General features: G+C 38.2%; 1 protein-coding gene across 1 annotated transcript in view; it reads left to right on the top strand.

Moving 5' to 3' along the window:
• The window catches only part of INTS2 (integrator complex subunit 2), a 17,817-nt gene extending 740 nt beyond the window's left edge, over positions 1-17,077 (top strand). Inside the window, exons 3-24 of the mRNA XM_010296244.1 lie at positions 277-379; positions 607-720; positions 1,404-1,534; positions 1,632-1,805; positions 2,419-2,645; positions 3,502-3,627; positions 4,203-4,274; positions 4,370-4,484; positions 5,142-5,210; positions 5,651-5,785; positions 6,269-6,445; positions 7,146-7,254; positions 8,260-8,364; positions 8,843-9,007; positions 9,228-9,429; positions 9,974-10,099; positions 11,666-11,855; positions 12,787-13,032; positions 14,050-14,157; positions 15,528-15,633; positions 15,813-15,989; positions 16,795-17,077. Coding sequence (XP_010294546.1) covers positions 277-379; positions 607-720; positions 1,404-1,534; positions 1,632-1,805; positions 2,419-2,645; positions 3,502-3,627; positions 4,203-4,274; positions 4,370-4,484; positions 5,142-5,210; positions 5,651-5,785; positions 6,269-6,445; positions 7,146-7,254; positions 8,260-8,364; positions 8,843-9,007; positions 9,228-9,429; positions 9,974-10,099; positions 11,666-11,855; positions 12,787-13,032; positions 14,050-14,157; positions 15,528-15,633; positions 15,813-15,989; positions 16,795-16,964 — 3,147 coding nt within the window. The 3' untranslated portion in view covers positions 16,965-17,077. The remainder of the gene's footprint in view (positions 1-276; positions 380-606; positions 721-1,403; positions 1,535-1,631; positions 1,806-2,418; positions 2,646-3,501; positions 3,628-4,202; positions 4,275-4,369; positions 4,485-5,141; positions 5,211-5,650; positions 5,786-6,268; positions 6,446-7,145; positions 7,255-8,259; positions 8,365-8,842; positions 9,008-9,227; positions 9,430-9,973; positions 10,100-11,665; positions 11,856-12,786; positions 13,033-14,049; positions 14,158-15,527; positions 15,634-15,812; positions 15,990-16,794) is intronic.
• Positions 17,078-18,955: the final 1,878 nt, after the last annotated feature.

Raw genomic sequence — 18,955 nt, 5'->3', positions numbered from 1 at the left:
CCCCCCAGCATTTTATTTCCCTTGTGTAAACTTACCACATTTTTAGAACTGTCAGTGAGCTATTTCTGTTTCTTCTGGAAGGAAGCAGTGATACCAGCGTTTCAAAGTAGTAAATATTTCTTAGGCTAAACTCTTTTCTTGCCTGTTCTGTGCTTATAGCTGTACATTTTGGACAGTTTCTAATGTATTCAATCTGCTGAATTTAAAGCTGTAAAAGACTGATTAGACAAATTGCTGCATACAACCTGTTCAGTGATGATGAATATTGTCTTGTAGGTGTCAGAATCAAATGGTGAGTTTTTTCTCAAATCATCTGAGCTCTTTGAGAGTCCTGTTTATCTGGAGGAGGCAGCAGATGTCCTCTGTATTTTGCAAGCAGGTGTAGTATTCTGATTTATATGTTTTCTAACTTCTTATGAATGACTTTTGGAGCTGTTGTGATTTAAGGTTAATCTACACTGTCTAGCTCTTTGAAAGAGGAATAGATTACAGATTTGATTTTTCTATTTATTGATTTGAGCGTGTTATTGAAATGCATATTAAAAGTGAGCTTTTACTCGTTTCACAGTGAAACACTGTGACTTTTAAAACTCTCTTTTTATCCAGAGCTGCCATCACTGTTGCCAATAGTTGATGTGGCTGAAGCTCTGTTGCACGTTAAAAATGGAGCCTGGTTCCTCTGCCTTCTGGTGGCCAATGTTCCTGATAGCTTTAATGAGGGTGAGTTACAGTTTCTTCTTGTCCAGCTTACTTTTTCTGAAGGTTTGAAATGTTTTCTAGCAATATAGTTAATTCTGGGCTAAACTAGGTGTCATAAATATTTGAATAGGAGAGCGCTTGGCTTACGAAATACAGTCGGAACACATTTACACCTAGAGATGCTGATAGGCTCCCGTTCTCATGATGGTGATTCCCCTTTTTTGCAGCATACTTGTAGACTCATTGTGTGCATGTTGCAGCTTTTCATCTGTAGCTCACTGTTATAAAGGCTGGCTTGGGCCATGAATGACTGGGACTACAAACCTGCTCTAGCCTTGCTAATAGTTCATGTCCCTTGGACCAAGCCATGTTACGAGGTGAAAAATTTGTATTGTTTAGCATTCCTTACCTCGCAATAAGATTTCAGTCTCCAGGGCTGCCAGATGCACAGGTTACATTAGATAGAGTACGAGTAGTAATTGGATGATGCATAAATCTGTAATGACCCTGTAATTTCTCTGAGGAGAAAGACCATTTCCTTGTTCTGCTTATATAGTGTAGATCATGAATTATTGCCCAGGCAAGATTTGTGTGGCCTAGTTAATAAATCATAGTGAGCTGAACAGAAGAGCTTGGCTTTGTGCGTTTATGTGGCTTTGAGTTGGAAAGGCCAGATTTAGTTACACCTCTTGTTGGATATTTAGTCTGTAGAGGTTTGATTAAGAATGGTGAACGGCAGGACGAGGAAAGTGTTGGAGGCCGTCGTAGAACAGAAGCACTTCGTCACCTGTGTAAAATGAACCCTTCCCAAGCTCTAAGGGTCCGAGGCATGGTGGTAAGTCTGTCATTAGTCTGTCATGAGAATCATAATTACGATCCTTATTGGAGCTTTAGAAACAAAACAAGTGTTTGAGCTTGAGCATTTTATCTAGGTGGAAGAGTGTCATCTACCAGGTCTCGGTGTGGCTTTGACCTTGGATCACACCAAAAATGAAGCTTCAGATGATGGAGTGAGTGACCTGGTGTGTTTTGTGAGTGGTTTGCTACTTGGAACAAACGCAAAGGTTCGAACTTGGTTTGGAACTTTTATCCGAAACGGCCAACAGGTATGAAAATCTTTAAATATTCTGCATTTTAAAAAATATTCTTACGGCTTGCTGTAACTCTTGGTTGGACTTGATGATCTTGAAGGTCCTTTCCAACCTTAGTCATTCTGTGATTCTGGATGTGGGCACCCATATGTGTCTAAACACATAAAAATCCTGTTGCCCGTCTCGGGGCAGTCTTTACAAGGCAACAAAAAGGGACCATCAGATCTATAAAGAGTGTCCCTAAAAGCTTCTATTTGGTTGTTCCTCTGAGAGATTTTTTTGGTAGATGATTCAATAGGTATGGAAACCAGGGAATTGCACGTTTGTAAGGTTGACCTGAAAAATATATTCATCCTCAGCATTCACAATAGGAAGTTGCGTCTTGACTTGCTCAGTTAGTTGAGTTAGTTAAAGCTTGTGTTTTGATGTAATAAGCTGTTGTAATATGATCACGTGTTGCTTGTTGCCCTGGTACTGAAAATTGTATTTTAAAAAAATTCCTCTCCCCCCCATCCTTGCCACTTCTTTTTTTCCCCTTGACTTCCTCATTAGGGAAGCTCTTACATAATACATTGTTTGATGGGATGAATTTTACATTGTTTTTCTCATCTTTTAACCTCTTACGCAGAGAAAAAGAGATAATATCAGTTCTGTTCTTTGGCAAATGAGGAGGCAGCTGCTCCTGGAGCTCATGGGAATCCTTCCCACGGTTCGCAGCACACACATTGTTGAAGAAGCAGATGTTGATATGGAGCCAAATGTGTCTGTGTATTCAGGACTGAAGGAAGAGCATGTCGTGAAAGCCAGCGCATTGTTACGTCTCTATTGCGCTTTGATGGGAATTGCTGGGCTGAAGTAATGAACGTTTTAATGCTCTGTGGTTTTTATTCACTGTCGTGTCCACTTAAACAGAGGTTGAGAGCTTTGGGTGCTTCTACCGTGAGCTGTCTCTTAATGCCATCGTGTCTTTGAAACAGTCTTGGCAGAACTCGCCAATTCTAGTACTAGGGCAGGCCCTTCTCACGTGCTGAGGGCTGGAGTTGCCAGTTGATGGATGTTTCTTTTATCTTTATAGCGCAGAGAGCAAATCCTATGTAATGCTAAGGCCTGTGGTGACAGGTATGTTTTTTTACTTTCCGGCACTGTTCTCAGCAGAAAATTTTTTTTTCATTCTAATGGTAAAGATCCACTTATCAGCTTTGCTGATTTTTTTTTTTTTTTTTTTTAAGTTTAAAGTAATGCAAGAAATGTGGTGCTCTCTCTAATGCTGCAAAATCAGTTCTATTGACTTGCTAGAAGTAGTCTAGGCCTAAGTGGTTGGAGCAGTGTATAGAAGAAAAAGCAGCTGAAAACTCTAGCAAGGAACTTACACTACATGAACTTAGAATTTGTGTTCATCTGTTTTACTTTTGAGAAGGTGCTAATACAGCACCTTCATGCATTGTTAGTTTTAATTTAGGTATTTTGTACTAATAGGCAAGATTATATCCTGAGGAAATTTTCTCACTGTTGCTATCTCTTAACAGAGATTTTAATGTCTTCAAGTTCAAAGAGAACTGCCAGCGAATCTCGATACTCATTTATTGATGGCAATTTGATAAACAAATTAAGTAACAGAGAAAATTTAACCTTTAACCATTGTGATGAGATTGGAAACCTCTTCACTTTTAAATAGGCAGTGTGGGTTTTGTTCTTTTTGTGTCCTGTTCAGGCCAACTGATGAAGAGGCTGAGCAGCTACTGCAGCTGATGACCAGCCGGCCTCCCGCAACTCCAGCTGGTGTTCGCTTTGTGTCCCTTTCCTTTTGTATGCTTCTGGCCTTCTCCACTCTTGTCAGGTACCTCTCAATAAAGGAGGAGCTTTGTAAAGATGTTACTGTTTTAGCACCGTTAAGGCAATGACCTCCTCAGAGCTGCACAGTTTTTTATCTCCTAATTCTTTATACAAATCCCCGTATGTTGGTTATAGGGTTTTGTCTCACACTATGGTGTGTAAATTGAGATGCCACTCTGCTCTTCCTCTTGTTTAGAGCAGATCTTTTTAGAGGGGAACATCAGCATTTGCTTAGTTTGGAATGGTTTTTGAAAGCTAAAGTGGGCCTTACTAGTTCTTTTTTCCATTGAACAAGTTTATGGCTAAATTCTTTAGAGACCCTGTTCAAAAGAGTAGCGATACAGGTATTTAATGGATGTAGCTTTCTGCTGTGTGCATTCAAGGCAGGAAATCACCTGAGAACTGGACTGGAGTTTGTGCTAAATATCAGTGCTTAGCAGCTCTTTGATGCCCAAGGGAAAGTGACAGAAAGTCTCCTGGCATAAGATTCCTCAAATACTGGCTTTTCTGCTAGTAATTTTTAGTAAAACTAGCACTAGTTCCTGGGAAAAGGATCTTTTATGGATTTTCTTTGTGCAGCACCCCGGAACAGGAGCAACTCATGGTAATGTGGCTTAGTTGGATGATAAAGGAAGAAGCTTACTTTGAAAGGTGAGAGCAGACTTCTTTTATTTCTAATGATTCCAGTAATCTCACATTTACTGATGTCCTATTGAAAATTAACTCTTCCTCTTTGTTATCATTAGCATTTCTGGTGTGTCTGCTTCTTTTGGAGAGATGCTTCTCTTGGTAGCCATGTATTTCCATAGTAATCAGCTCAGTGCTATCATTGATTTGGTCTGCTCCACCTTGGGAATGAAGGTAAATCCTAAACTGTTTCTAGCACATACATTTCTCTTAAAATTAACTTTTTACTGTATATTTCTACTCTTCTATTTACTTTAGTTTTGGTGTAAAGAACTTTGGTTTTGGTTTAAAGCAAATGTAAAATAAAAAAATGAGTAACTAAAGTAGTTTCTCTAGAAAAACATTAAGCTATGCATACCTCCTGACACAGAGGAGTGTTATGATAAAAGCATCTTTAAAAAGTGTTGACTTGTTGAAGTTATTATTTGCATGAAATGCACTTTTCTAGAAGACTAATTGAAGTAGTTTCCAAACTGAGCTGCAAACTTTTTATTTTACACAATTTAAAGAAATATCTCTATATGTATTAGTTAATTTCTGAAAATTACTGAGGGAGACTTGCCTTCAGTTTACTGTTGTGAAACAGTGTCTCATCAAATGTAAAAGCTAGGTAGGTAATTTTTAGGATGAAGAAGATATGGAGTGATGAACTTGTGACATTTGAAAATACTTCTGCTTTACATTTGAAGTATAGATGTGAGTGTTTCCTGGTATCCCAGTGAAGACAAGTTTAAAAAGGTTAAAAGTTAACAGTTTATAAAATAAATTTGCAGTACTTATTTATAAGAAAGCTGGAACTTAAGATTGAAAGTACTTTATTATTTGTTTCAGATTGTTATTAAGCCCAGCTCACTCAGCAGAATGAAGACAATCTTCACACAGGAGATTTTCACTGAACAGGTATTTTAAGCCTCGGTCAGTTTTTTTTTCCTTCCTTTTTTTTCTTTCTTTCCTTCTTCTGTAATCGCTTCAGTTCAACCTGCAAGAAGAATCCAAGCCCTGCTGGTACTGAAGATCCTTGGCTCTTTTTTTTTTGTACTCTGATCAGATTATGCTTTTTGAACACTTCGCTTTTTTAAATAATGGGAAAATAAAGGAGAAAAATTGTCCACTATCGCGTTATTTTTTGCAGTAGTACGAAATCGTTCATGAATGTGGTACGTGTGCTACAGTTTTACACACATTGTATTAAACTTCATAAAAATGTTCTTCAGCTTCCAAACAACCAAAAATAAGTAAATGGCAGAATGTAGCAGGGCGACTTCGTCACCTTGTGCTTATGCATTGTGATAAGGTGGATATTTGTGGTATTCTTTTTGTTAACTGTAACTTTCCTTTAGGTTGTTACGGCCCACGCAGTTCGCGTGCCTGTTACAGGCAATCTCAGCGCCAACATTACTGGGTTTTTACCTATTCACTGCATTTACCAGCTTTTAAAAAGTCGTTCGTTCACCAAGCACAAAGTATCCATTAAGGTATGACCTTCATTTTATTTCTGTTCATAATTTTGAATGTTGACTAGGTTTTGCAGGCTGTTTTTTTCGCTGAATTACAGGAACAGAATTCTTCATGGATCTTACAGCCTGTTACCATGTAGTTTAAGGAGGAGCTGTGTATTAATTTACGGTACCCAGTTTTAGCTCTGTAATCCAGAGACCACAGCTTAGTGAAGTTAAAAATAATGAGAAAGTTATCTCTCTCCCCCTGTCTCTGCTTAATAAAATTGTAGTCACAACGGTATTTCCAGCCAGGACAAGTTTCAGCGCAGCAGGGTCCAGGACACACAGTTTGTGCCTAGGCCCAACTCAGAACTGGTATCACACTTTCCAAAGTCAAAGCCTCATTCAGTTACATTTTTTGTAACTAGTTAAAAGGGGATGTACTTGCAGACGAAAAAAAATTCCCCTCCAGGTTTGAAACTGAACATATCATGGCATGTTGGCGTGGTTTTTTTCTAGGACTGGATCTATCGGCAACTCTGTGAAACCACCACTCCACTCCATCCTCAGTTGCTTCCTCTTATTGATGTCTACATTAACTCTATTCTTACTCCTGCATCCAAATCCAACCCAGAGGCCACAAATCAGCCTGTCACGGAACAGGAGATACTGAATGTTTTTCAAGGAGTCTCTGGGGTAAATGATTTGTGCGCTTCTTTTGTGTACTTTAATGTGAATGTGTGGTTCGGTGTTTTGTATAGATGCATGATGCAGATTCTGTAAGTTGCTTCACTTTTTGTCTTCAATGCCTCTATAGTAAACTGCCTCCTACTACAGTGATGGTCATGTGTTTTAAAGTGAATCTTGTTAGTGCTACTCAGATTTTTAGGAGGATTGCTATTTGTCCCTGTTTTGCCCTTGGGAACTCACCAACTCATGCTGTTAAAAATGCAAAGAAAAGCACTTCACGGATTGAACAGTGGAAGTGTTTATGTAGGATTTGTGTAATTTTTGTACTGACTTGATCTTGTTAGGAAAAAGTACTATTTAACTGAAGCATTCTAACTGGTTTTGAAAGAAGCATTTTCATTTTGGTAGGAGTATGAGAATGGTCACTTGGACACATGTAGAATGAGTGGCAAGCATTGACTTGAGTTGGAATCTTGGGATTACTCCTTATTAGTGTCCCAAGATATCAAAAATATATTTTATGTTTGAAGCTCATTTTAAAAAGAAAAGAGAAGTTTCCTGCAACTTTCAGCTTGGACCTCATACAGCCTGATATTTTTATACAAGGCTTACTGCCTTATCTTTCTTCATATTTGCTGGTAGGTCCAAATTTTTGTTCTCAAGAATCAGGAATGCAACATGACCTTGTATGTGGTTTTATGTACAGGGAGAAAACACTCGTCTTACTCAACGATACAGCATCACAACACAATTGCTTGTCCTCTACTATGTCCTGTCGTACGAAGAAGCACTTCTGGCAAACACGAAGATACTAGGTATATGTGAGTGCATCAGTGGAAAACACATTGCCTGTAAATGAGATGCAAAGAGAGGAGTTCTTGCAATAACCAAAATTCGTATTGCTGTCAGATTCAAGCACAGCATAAAAGTTTAGATTCTTGTAATAAACACAGCATTGCTGTAGAAATTCAGGAGATAAAGTTTTTGCTAAAACTCTGTAGTTGAGCAATTTGTTTTCCAGATTAAAAAAGCTCCATGCTGGCCGAAAAGTTACCAGAAATATTTATGACTATCTAATAAATACAGCAACAATTAACAAAGACTTCTTAATTACTTCAGACCTTCATTTATTCATGTGTAATCAGACTTGCAGACACATTTCTTTGGGTTGGCAATTTTACAGTTGACAATACTGAATGATCCCTTTTTACCTTTGAAATTGAGGCTTTAAATCAATTCTAGAAGAATGTTGTGTAGTGTATTGACGGAATTTAATTTCTGTGAAAACATAATACTTATGTCTGCTGGGTGCTTTTACCTGCGCTTTTTAGAGTGCAAAACTTCCAGCATTCATCAGTGCTATTTTCTTTACGCTATTCAAGAAAGACTGAAATACTATAAAATCAATTACAGTTCTCCTGCGTTTATAACTTGCACCTCACTACAGGGTGTTGTGTGTGCCAACAGTTTGAATTCCATGTACCAATTGAAAACCGTTTTTTTTAAAGAATAAAAAATCTTGAGTAAAAGACAGGACAGATTTGAGCTATGATCTCAAAATCAGTTGGATAGTGTGGAGATCTTTCAAATAAATTAAATGCCAGGAAAATCTTTAAATTGAAATGTTCACAGAAATGGTTTCCCGAAGAGCTTAATTTATACTTTAATGGGACTGAGGTGTGTTATTTGGCATTTTCTCTTATTTTACCTGGATAATGCAGAGACAAGTGCTTTACATTTTCTTTATTGATTCAGTTGGGGAAGTAATTTTTTCCAACTGTAACTGTTAACGTTTGGTTTATTGTCCTGTTCCCTTTTAGCTGCCATGCAGAAAAAACCCAAGTCTTACTCTTCAGCATTAATGGATCAGATTCCAATTAAGTACCTCATCCGGCAGGCACAAGGACTGCAGCAGGAGCTGGGAGGTATATCTGTGTGTGAAAGTGTAATGTGCATGAAGAAGGAAGGCTAAGCGTGTTTCCAGCTCTGTGGCTATCATCTGTTTCATTGTGTGCCTTCCTTTCTCTTTCTTTTAAAATCTGTCAGTAGTAACTAGTGAACTTACAGGTGTGTTTGAAGAGTAATAGTGAAGGTTCAAGGAAGGCAGTTCTTTTTAGAGTAGCTCTTGCCCACCTAGGGTAGGTTTTAGAGTAGGAATTGCCTGAGAATTTATAATTATTCCAGACTGAGTTTGAATTACTTACAGGGCCCTCCCAACCTTTCCAAAAGGTAACTTTTCCTTTTTGTGGGAGTTAGAATATCAGGCTAGAAACATGCAAGCTTATTGAACTTCTTGCAATGTTTCATTTAAGGTCTGTTGTTGAAATTATAGGCACACATATGTTCAGCTAAAAGATGTAGCTACTTAAATCTAAGATGTATACTTTCTTAATATCCCTAAAGGCTTGCATTCTGCACTGTTACGCCTTCTTGCAACTAACTATCCGCACCTCTGCATTGTGGAAGACTGGATCTGTGAGGAACAGATCACAGGCACTGATGCCTTGCTGAGGAGGATGCTTCTTACAAACATTGCGAAGAATCACTCTCCCAAACAGCTCCAGGAAGGTAAATAACTTTCTTTGAAGTAAGCAGTGTTCTTTCCAGATTGGTTGGGATATGGTGGGTGTGGAAGTGTGTAGCCATTTAATTCATTTGATCATATTGCATTTGTATAATGAAAATGTTCTGCTGCAAACTTGTCAATATATGAGTCTTCGAGGTCAAGCAGTCAGAAAAAATGTCAGAAATCCTGTTTTACCAAGATCCCATTGTCTTTATTTTATAGCATTTTCCATGCTGCCTGGAAATCATACTCAGCTGATGCAGATCTTAGAACATTTAACACTTCTCTCAGCTGGTGAATTGATCCCATATGCGGAAGTATTGACATCAAATATGAATCACTTGCTGAATGCCGGGGTCCCTCGGAGGATTCTTCAGACGGTCAATAAACTTTGGATGGTTCTTAACACTGTGATGCCAAGAAGGTAGGTTTAAAGTACTGTTTAGGTTCTTGTTGCAGATAGGTGGAATGCCACTGTCTGTTTCAAAAATAGTAATGTAATGACTTTGTCTGGGAAATTGGAGGTTGTGACTGAATAGAATGTGTTGGAGTTGCACTCCTTTTTCCTTTGTTGAAGATTTTAACTTTTGTATTTAAAAGGAAGGTGCTGCTTGTTCTCTGGGGAAAGGAATTAACTGGTTTGCTTAAAATATAGGAGTATTGTTTTATAGTGTATGTTGTTTGTGACGAATTACTGATGAAGCATGAACTCACTCTGGTAAGAACATGCCTTTTCTGAGGAAGTAGATGCTCTATTGCAGTGAAAACAGTTTGGTTAATTCCAGTGAATGTAAGTTAACTATATCTTGGTTAACTACAAGGGCTGCAAATGAAGTATGGGTTTTTTGCTCCTTGATAGGCTTAGAAAAATACAGCTAAGTGATGTAAGAGAGTGTCCTGATGCCTGTGTGATCCTTTTTCTCATATGGATTATCTATTAGAAAATCATAAAAATAATCTCATTTTAGGTTGTGGGTGATGACTGTTAACGCTCTGCAACCTTCAGTAAAAGTAGTCCGACAGCAGAAATACACTCAGAATGATCTGATGATTGATCCTTTGATTGTACTAAGATGTGATCAGAGAGTTCATAGGTAAGCATCTCCCTCCTTTAGTTTTTTATGTTCTGTGGTACTTACGCTGATACATAGTGAATGCTAAACATAAATGTGTCTCATAGGAAATTTCCAGAAGCTTTCAGTACTTCAAAACATAATTTCAGACTAATCATATGAGCTTCTAAGTTCCATTTTGTATGTATTAAGCTTGTTGGTCAGAGGACTGAGCAAGCTGTGCGTGCTGTTTCAGCATGTCGTGCTGTCCAGCTGAGTGCCTCGTTGGACAACCTTACTTTCAGATCTATATTGGAAACTTTGGGGTTTGTACATAGATCATCCATTTTAGGTTTGTATCTGTGAATTTGTGCTAAATAGACATTGCAGCATGCTTGAAATGGCTGCTGCCACATGGTGGTGATGGTGGTGGTTGAGGTTGTAGTTGTAACATCCTTCCACTGCACACTGTCTTTTGCATCCCTCAGGAGCCTGTTGGTATTTCTTCTTTTTGGGTAGCAGTTTCTGCCAGTGCGTGCTTGATGGATATGACCAACGTAGATTTGCTTAATTTCTCAAGAAAGTCTTTTAGCAGTACTTAGAAATTAGTTCCGCTAGATGTCAGTGATGACAGAGGACGATGTGTAATGCTGCTTTATGGCTCAGATGCAGAAGAATTAACTGAGAATTTTAGTAGTGAAAATTATCATAACTGATAGCAATGGGCCAGCTTTTAAGGAGAACATGAAATAATGCAAAGAATAAGCCAGAATTTGTAAATTACAACTTTAATTTTTCATAGTAATGAAGACAATTGCGTCTGTTATTCTAGAAAAGATAATGGTTAATAATTTTAAATGTACTTCAGCCCCTAGCTTTATTCCTTGTGTGTTCTTTTTCACATTTTCTATCAGTTGTGGTTTATTTTTTCCCATTTTTATTATACTTTTATTCATAATAAATGGCTAATCGTCAACTTGATTTGTGCTTTATGTTCTTGATTGTATGCATCTGTCCCTCCTTGCCTTTTAGCAATTGAGCTGTGAATACAGTTTTCATTTGAGTTGCTACAACTCTGCTAGACTTAAGTTTCTATTGATAACGTCTTTAATCCCTAACCCGTAGGTGAAATATTTAAATGTATGTCCCTTCAGTCCTGGATGCAAATTGAAAACCCTACATTTCTAAAACTGTTAGGGAGGTTTATAATGCAATGTGATTTGAATACTATCATTTTAATATTGCAGAAGCAGTTCAGAGCTTGTCTGCCTGATTTTTCCCCATCATTCAGATCATTGTATTTCCTTACTTCATGTATAGCCACAACACTTTTCGGGTTTCCTTTGTTCATCAGAAATGAGTCTCTTCAGCAGTTCCTTGTTTTTGTAGAGTGTACGCGTGTGTGCGCATGAGAGAAGTAGGACTGAACGGTAAGGCAGCAGAAGGGATTGTGACCTTAAATATTTTGCTGTGTTAGGGAAAACGGCTTTAGTATGAACAGGACTACCACCTCATGAGCCTTTGAGGAGTGCTTGTAGTTTGTTCTTATTACTGTCTTACTGTTCTGCCTACTGAAATGCCTTTATTTTATCATGTGTTCCCGTACAGGAGTCCTCCTCTGATGGATATAACTTTGCACATGTTGAACGGATATCTTCTTGCTTCAAAAGCTTACCTCAATTCTCACCTAAAAGAAACAGCAGAGCAGGACATTAGGCCATCCCAAACCAATGCAATGGGTCCAGAGGCCCCAGAAGTTACAAGGGAAGAATTAAAAAATGCATTGCTTGCTGCTCAGGTAAGCGGGAAGAAATGTATATTAAATGATGTGAGGAAAGACAATGATAAAACAGAAATACAGAAACAGGAAATTAGAAAAGGAGATCTTTTTACTTTTTTGTTTTAAACGAGTTATGTTACCATGAAAAAAAAGCCTTTGTATTCAGATTGTTAATATTTTCTGTCTTCTGTTTTCTAGTCTGAAGCATTGTATTGGTTAACTGCTTTGATAGTGTTCTTTTCTGTTAGAACAGAAGAGTTTAGCTTACTAGCCCTTTTGCCGTGTTGTGTTATCCAGAGGCTCTTTCTGTACTTAGCTTTGCAGCAGTAAAACATGAATAAATGCGACAGACCTATGCATGATCATTTAAACTATGTTATTTAAGAGAACCAGCCAGCATTGTGAAGTGTGAGGCTGAAGAATGATGAACTTACTTAGCTTGACATTACGGAAATTCTTGAGTAATCCCGTTTCACGTCTCCTCTTACTTCTGTCTGGAAGAATGTCACATACGTAGTCCCTATTAGAAGATGATTTTTGAGTTAATAGGAAGATTTATATTTAAATGAGTAGTTTAGTCTCCTCTGAATACTGTGAATTATATGTCCGTGTGCATATTTTTTCTGATCTGGATGCTTTAAGGGATCATTGGAAATTTATTTTGAAACAATCACATTTCAAAGGAGTCTCACATTATGGTGATCTGTTGGATTAAGCTTTTGTTCTTCTTTGAATCTTGATTCAGATAAAGTGTTGGGTTTTTTTAATGTTCTTCAGGGTTTATGATTCTTGAACTGAGCTGTTTTCGTTGTACAGAAAAAAAATTTGTAGCTGGAAATTCTAGCCACCTGACAGCCTTCAGATTCTTAAATTGTCATTACTTTGTATTTGATTTCTTTGATTTCATTAGGGTTTTTCGTGCATATTCTGTTGCTTATTTTCTTCACAGGACAGTGCTGCTGTGCAGATTCTTCTAGAGATCTGCTTACCTACCGAAGAAGAGAAAGCCCAGAGCCGTAATATCCACAGTTTGCTAAAGAGTGTTCATAGTACCACAGGCCCGAAGAGTCCAGAACTAGAAGAAGAAGAAGATAGCTTGCTGTGTAATCTTCGAGAGGTCCAGTGTCTGATTTGCTGTCTGCTGCATCAGATGTATATAGCTGATCCCAACATAGTCAAACTAGTTCATTTCCAGGTCTGGTTTGCACTGTTTTAGTTCTTCCAATGTTTTTTCTCATTAAGAGCGAGCCAAATTAAGTGGTCAAAGGATGTGAATGCTGCTGTTTTCCTCAGAAATTATAATGGCCCACTTCTCTGCTTCCCATCGCACCAAATTTGTAGTACCTTCATTTCCTCCATATTTCAGTGCTTGAGCTCTGTGTTGTAGCTGAGAAGGGAGCAGCTAAACTATGCCTGTTCCTCTTCATTAAACACGTGCTTTGCTTGTGCCTCTGCCCTCTTTTATACCAAAATAGTTTGTCCATTCTAGGCCAAGGAAAACTGGCCTAATCATCTTATAATACTTGTTCCACATCCTTTGTGGGTTACTTTTTTTCTGGCTGTGTTTTTAAATTACTATACGCATTATTCAAAATGGCAGTTTGGCCGCAAATGTAAACATCATCTTATCTTTCCTTTTTGTTGGGGCATGGTTTATCTCTTTCGAGTGGAAGGAGAAAGGTTGCCCCTGCCAAAGCAGCTGTATGTCTTCAAAAAAAAGAAGGGGGGAAGGATTAGCAAATGTTTTAATATAAATGTGTTTTTAGTGTGTGTTCAATCGCACATTGCCAGATGGCAGTCTCTTTAAAAGGAGTTAATTTGCCTTGACCTGGAACTGATTAAGTGACTAAAAAAGTCATAATGGTGCAGTTGTGAAGTAAGTTTGGGGGCCTGTGGTGAAGTTTCAAACACAGGGGAAAGACACAGAAGGAAAGGGTCACTGCAGCCTGTTTAGCTTCAGGAGTGGAGGGGTGCGTCTCTGCAGATAATGCACTGAGTATTGAGGATAAAGAACTGATTCAGACCTTGGGTTTGTCACCCAGCCTGCCTTCTGTTGCCTTGGGATACAGGCCTGTTGCTTATAATTTTGAACAAAAAAGATTTACAAGTATATTAGTTTTGAAAAAGGCATTAATGCAGATCTAATTTAAAATCTTAATTGACGCAGAATTTTTAAAACACCTTTGACATATCTGTTTTCTTAATCACACAGGGTTATCCATGTGAACTTCTGGCTCTGACAGTGGCAGGGATTCCGTCGATGCACATCTGTCTGGATTTCATACCAGAGCTCATTGCCCAGCCTGAACTTGAAAAACAGGTACTGTACAGTCACCTAGTTTGAGACTCACTGTTAGTAGTTAACCCTGATGAAGTACTGGTTAAGGGGAGAAAATAAAAGGGTTGCTAAAAAAAGTCCTGTCCTAACTTGCCTATGATATTAAGGTAATATCTGTAGCACTTTTACCTTAAATTAAAGGCCCAGCCATGAAATCTCCTTCAAATCAGGGCTTGTGACAACTCCTCTAACATATCTCTGTGCACTTGTTTAGGAAATACTGATGAATTTCAATATTATCGTCAAGAACATGAATAAAAGCTCTTTTCAATAATGACTTTCATTCGTTCTTTATATTGAGTATAGATCGGTTGGCAAAAATTTTGCCTACTTATTTTTTATCTGGTAGTTTATAGCTAAAGGAACTTCTATGAAGATTGAAATTTTGAAAACCTTTTTTACAAAGACATTCACTAGAACAGATGAAGCAGCCTTAAGATCAAAATTTTATTCATTCAAGTTTGACTACTAAGTCTTTTTCCAGTGAATATCACTACTGTTTCTTGAAGCGAGCTTGGGACAAGACTATAATGTGTAAATTTTTAAATCAATTCAGATTTCTGCTTTGCCAGTTGTCTTACCAATTCCTTCTGTGGCCTAACTGCAAGAACAAAGGCTGCCAGAATGACATGTGAGGCTTTCCTCAAAGTTAGGCCGTTTGAATCTGAAGAACGATGGTTTTTTCTCACTACCGGCTCAGCAAAGGGGGAGTCAGGAGTTTGATTTTGAAATGTTTCACCAATATTTTTGAAAGTCTTCTCATGATGATTATGAAAAACAATGGTGAATAATCTATTATTACCTTCTGAAGCAATTTGTAGGAAAGGTGTATTGTGTGCCAAGGGGAGATGACATATTTGGCTAGTTGTAGGTAACAGGGATTTGTTGGGCTAAAGATTTCTCTGTTTTCTGTATCAAGCCAACTTTGTAGTTGCTCTTATTTAATCCCTTCTCAAATACTGAGTTACTGCTGATGAGAGGATGCTCAACTAAAATTAAAACTAGAACACATTGGACCTTAAACAGCTTTTATAAGGATGATATTGTAAATTGTGCATTGTTTTGTTGCTCATCCTTAATGTTGGAACAAATTGTGTTTGTGGGGGAGATTCTGAAACACTAATGCTGGTACTTTGATTAATGTTAAATATATGTGGACTTTTTTTTCTTAATGTCATCAGAAAAAAAATCCTTATAACTATTATTAAGGCTTCTCGGGCTTCAGTTTCCTCATTGGTAAAACAGAGAATGTTTACCAACTCGTAAGTTATGTGAAGAGCTTTGGGTAGAAAGTGCAAAGCAATCTGTAACTTAATTGCTTATTTCTCTTTTGCCTTTCATCTACTTAACAGATATTTGCCATCCAGTTACTCTCATTTTTGTGTATCCAGTACGCACTACCTAAATCTCTCAGCGTGGCTCGCTTAGCTATCAATGTGATGGGAACCCTACTCACAGGTAAGCACTCCAGGCAACCCCTAGATACATTGTTGTGTAAATTAGAATTATTTACCTAGGCTGAATGCAGTTTTGTCTAAATGCCACAGTATTAATTACGATTGTAAAAGTAACAACAGTTCTTGACTGGATTTTTATAATATTTCCTTTTTACTTAACCATTTCCTTTCCCTTGATAGTTTTAACCCAGTCAAAGCGCTATGCTTTTTTTATGCCAACCCTGCCTTGTTTGGTGTCATTCTGTCAAGCATTTCCTCCTTTGTACGAGGATATTATGTCTCTGCTGATACAAATAGGACAAGTTTGTGCCTCTGATGTTGCTACACAGACAAGAGACTTCGACCCAATTATTACACGTAAGTACTTGGTATCTCAAACGTCATGTCATGGTCTCAGGGAGAAAATTATGTTAATGTTTCAAAAGTTTGAGTGTAGTTGGAATGCAGTATGATTTACTAGATTTACTAGATTGAAGGAGAGAGTTTAGAGGCTAAAGGGGCTTTTTATTAAGCTTCTTACTGCCACCTTCTGTTTTATTTCCCTGCTTGTATCATTTCAAGATGTATCGCTACATGCAAGTGTTGTGCATGGAATTTGCAGTTGTAGTCTAAGCATGAAAGATGTGAGCAAAGGCCAGTGGCTTTTGAGAATACAGGGACGTTTCAACCCCTCAGCTGAGGCATAACAGCCATATAAATCTTCCTAATCTGTTGGAAATGCGAAGTCAGCTGAACTACCTGAAGTCTTACACATGACATGGCATGGTTGGATAAATACATAGTGATTGTGTGAACATGGACTAACTGTTTAAGTGTATCGGTTGATCTTGAGCATGTTTTTGCCTCTTTTTTTGTCTAAAGACAAATTTTCTGTTCATGTGATACAAGGTTCCCTGATGCTATCTGTGCTGGCATATTTATGTTAAAAGATGTAAGAGGTAATATAAAAAAAACCAAAGGAGGCAGACGTAGGTAAATGAAAAAGAAATGTTGTAGTGTCTCTAGAAATAATCTGTGCAGTTAAGCTTGGTGCATGAAATAGTGATGGCTCAAATTTGCAATTTCGTAGCATACGTGTTTGTGTTATGGGTGCAGTATAACAGTTTTAAAAATTTATTTATTTATTTAGATGCGCTTTGCTTTCTTGTACTTAATTTTCTAGGTCTCCAGCAACTAAAAGAGAAACCACATGAAGTGTCAGGACTTTGTAAAGATTCATCAAACAAAAGTTGTTCAGTGGACATTGCAAGCATGGACCCTGATGTTCGGTTATGCCAGTGTGTTGAAAATACTATCATTGAAATAATTAACATGAGCGTAAGTGGAGTTTAGGAAGAAAGCAAATGAAGTTGTACTGTGGCTAGTCGCACGGTCTATGGTGCCTAAATTTGACAAAAGCTGCAGAAGTGGACTGAGGAACTGGAGCACAAGCAGTCCGTGGTTTTTTTTTTGTTCTTTCAATTCAGTTAATGGCTGAAAAGAAAATAATTCTTTTAAGAGGCTTATGTTGCTTCCAGTGAAAGCTTTTGAGGCTCATGGGGTTGGTAAATAATTTCCAGTGAAACTCGTCGTGATTTTTCAGGCTTTCTCGGTTTCTGAAGTGATAGAGCAACACACCTGAAAGAGTTTTAGAACACTCCGAAAAGTGAATACTTAATTTGTTGAGCAAGCAGCAAAATGATGGGTAAGAAAAATTTGAGATTGAAGTGCTTTGCCTAAATTAAATGAACTACTGTTCCAGACCCTTGCAGAGCAAGATGGAATAAAATACTCCAAGGCAGACTTGAGAAAGTGGTGTAAGTAACTTGCAAGTAAGAAAATGCTTTAACTTTTTTTTATTTGTGTTTCAAACCATTGGTCAAAGTTGCAGTTCATGAGATCATGAACTACATTTAAAGATCAGTCAGCCTTCATTAAAAGTTTGAAACTGGTCTAAAAGTGTCTTTTAAAAAAAAGTACTATTACAAAATGAGCTGTATAGAAGTGATTTTTAAAGAATATGCATTTTTTATGCAGCTCAGATGGTTTAGTATTTTTTAATATCACAGATTAAAAGAGATGAGAAAGATTTCAAGAAATAAGTGCAAAGGTATCTTAAGTTGTCATCAGGGTAAGATTAAAAAAAGAGATTGGTGTTGAGGGTGATGCTGACAGAAGCTAGTTTCCCCATAATGAAAGGAATGACAGATTTCAGCCATACCACAGTTATGTGCAGCTTAGTGGACAAGAACGCTGAATCCTTTCTGCTTCATGCGTGAAGTTGGTTGTTTCATATACAAAAACTGAAGGATTTATCCTCGACAGATGTTTTGTGGTATTGCAGAAGGGATTGTGTGATGCAGTAGTCGTGAGTTTCTTGAAGGTTGCACAAGCTCCTGTGTGAGGCAGCAGCACATGCTGTTGCAGCCGAGAAAGAAAGTTAAAGTTTGGCTGTTGTGCCAGAATCAAGTGTAGTACTTCCACACAACTGAACTGCTAAACTTGTCAGTCCAGCACTTGCTCTTTTCTTAAATGACAGCATCCAGGGTCCTTGAATAAGTAAAATATTTTTCAATTAAAACCAGTTTATATTCCAGAAATAATGGTTGGATTGTTTAGCGTGGCCTTGAGAAAGTCTTGCACTACTTGTCTTCTGCCCCGTTGGACAGTGATTTAGGACGGCTGATACGGAATTGCCAAACACACTTGGGTTTGTGTTCCACGGTTACCAGCGTGCTGTAACCATCTGATAACACCATCTGGCTACCGAGTATATTTTCATCATCTTGATGTAAAGTATGTGAATAATCTAAATGTATGTTTTTTTTTTTTCTCTAACTGTAATTTTACATGCTGTAGTGGTATTTAAATAAAAAAAACCCTAGTGTATGCCTTAAAATCAGTACAGGCAACTCCCTTTGAGACTTTTTTCCGGAGTTGTCTGGAGTGGTATGCGGGCTAATGCCAGGGAGGCCTCCCCTGGGGCACAGACGGCCACAAATACTGATTTTTTTAGTTCCAAATACGGTGTTCAGTATGTTTAAAACAAGGTAAATAATAAAAAACATTAAAGTGTTTCGCAACGCAATTCGCCCCATGGTAAACGCGTGGTTGCCCAGCAACGAGTACAACCCGAAAACCAACAAGACCCTCATTGATTGGTTCTAGTAGCGCAGAGGTGGAAGGCGGGAGCAGTTCAGTCTGCGGTTTGCTGATTGGCGGCTCCCGGCCCTTTCCTGTCAGCTGATTGGCGCCGGGGTGGAGGCGGGAAGGACGGACCTTGAAGAGGGTGGCCGTCGCCTGAGGTGTGTGGCCGCGCGGCGCCGCTCGTCGCTTCCCGTCGC

The sequence above is a fragment of the Phaethon lepturus genome, unplaced genomic scaffold, assembly GCF_000687285.1.
Source record: "Phaethon lepturus isolate BGI_N335 unplaced genomic scaffold, ASM68728v1 scaffold12111, whole genome shotgun sequence".
In the NCBI taxonomy this organism is placed as follows: Eukaryota; Metazoa; Chordata; class Aves; order Phaethontiformes; family Phaethontidae; genus Phaethon; species Phaethon lepturus.
Note: the sequence above shows the minus strand (reverse complement) of the source record. Positions and strands in the feature narration are given on the sequence as shown.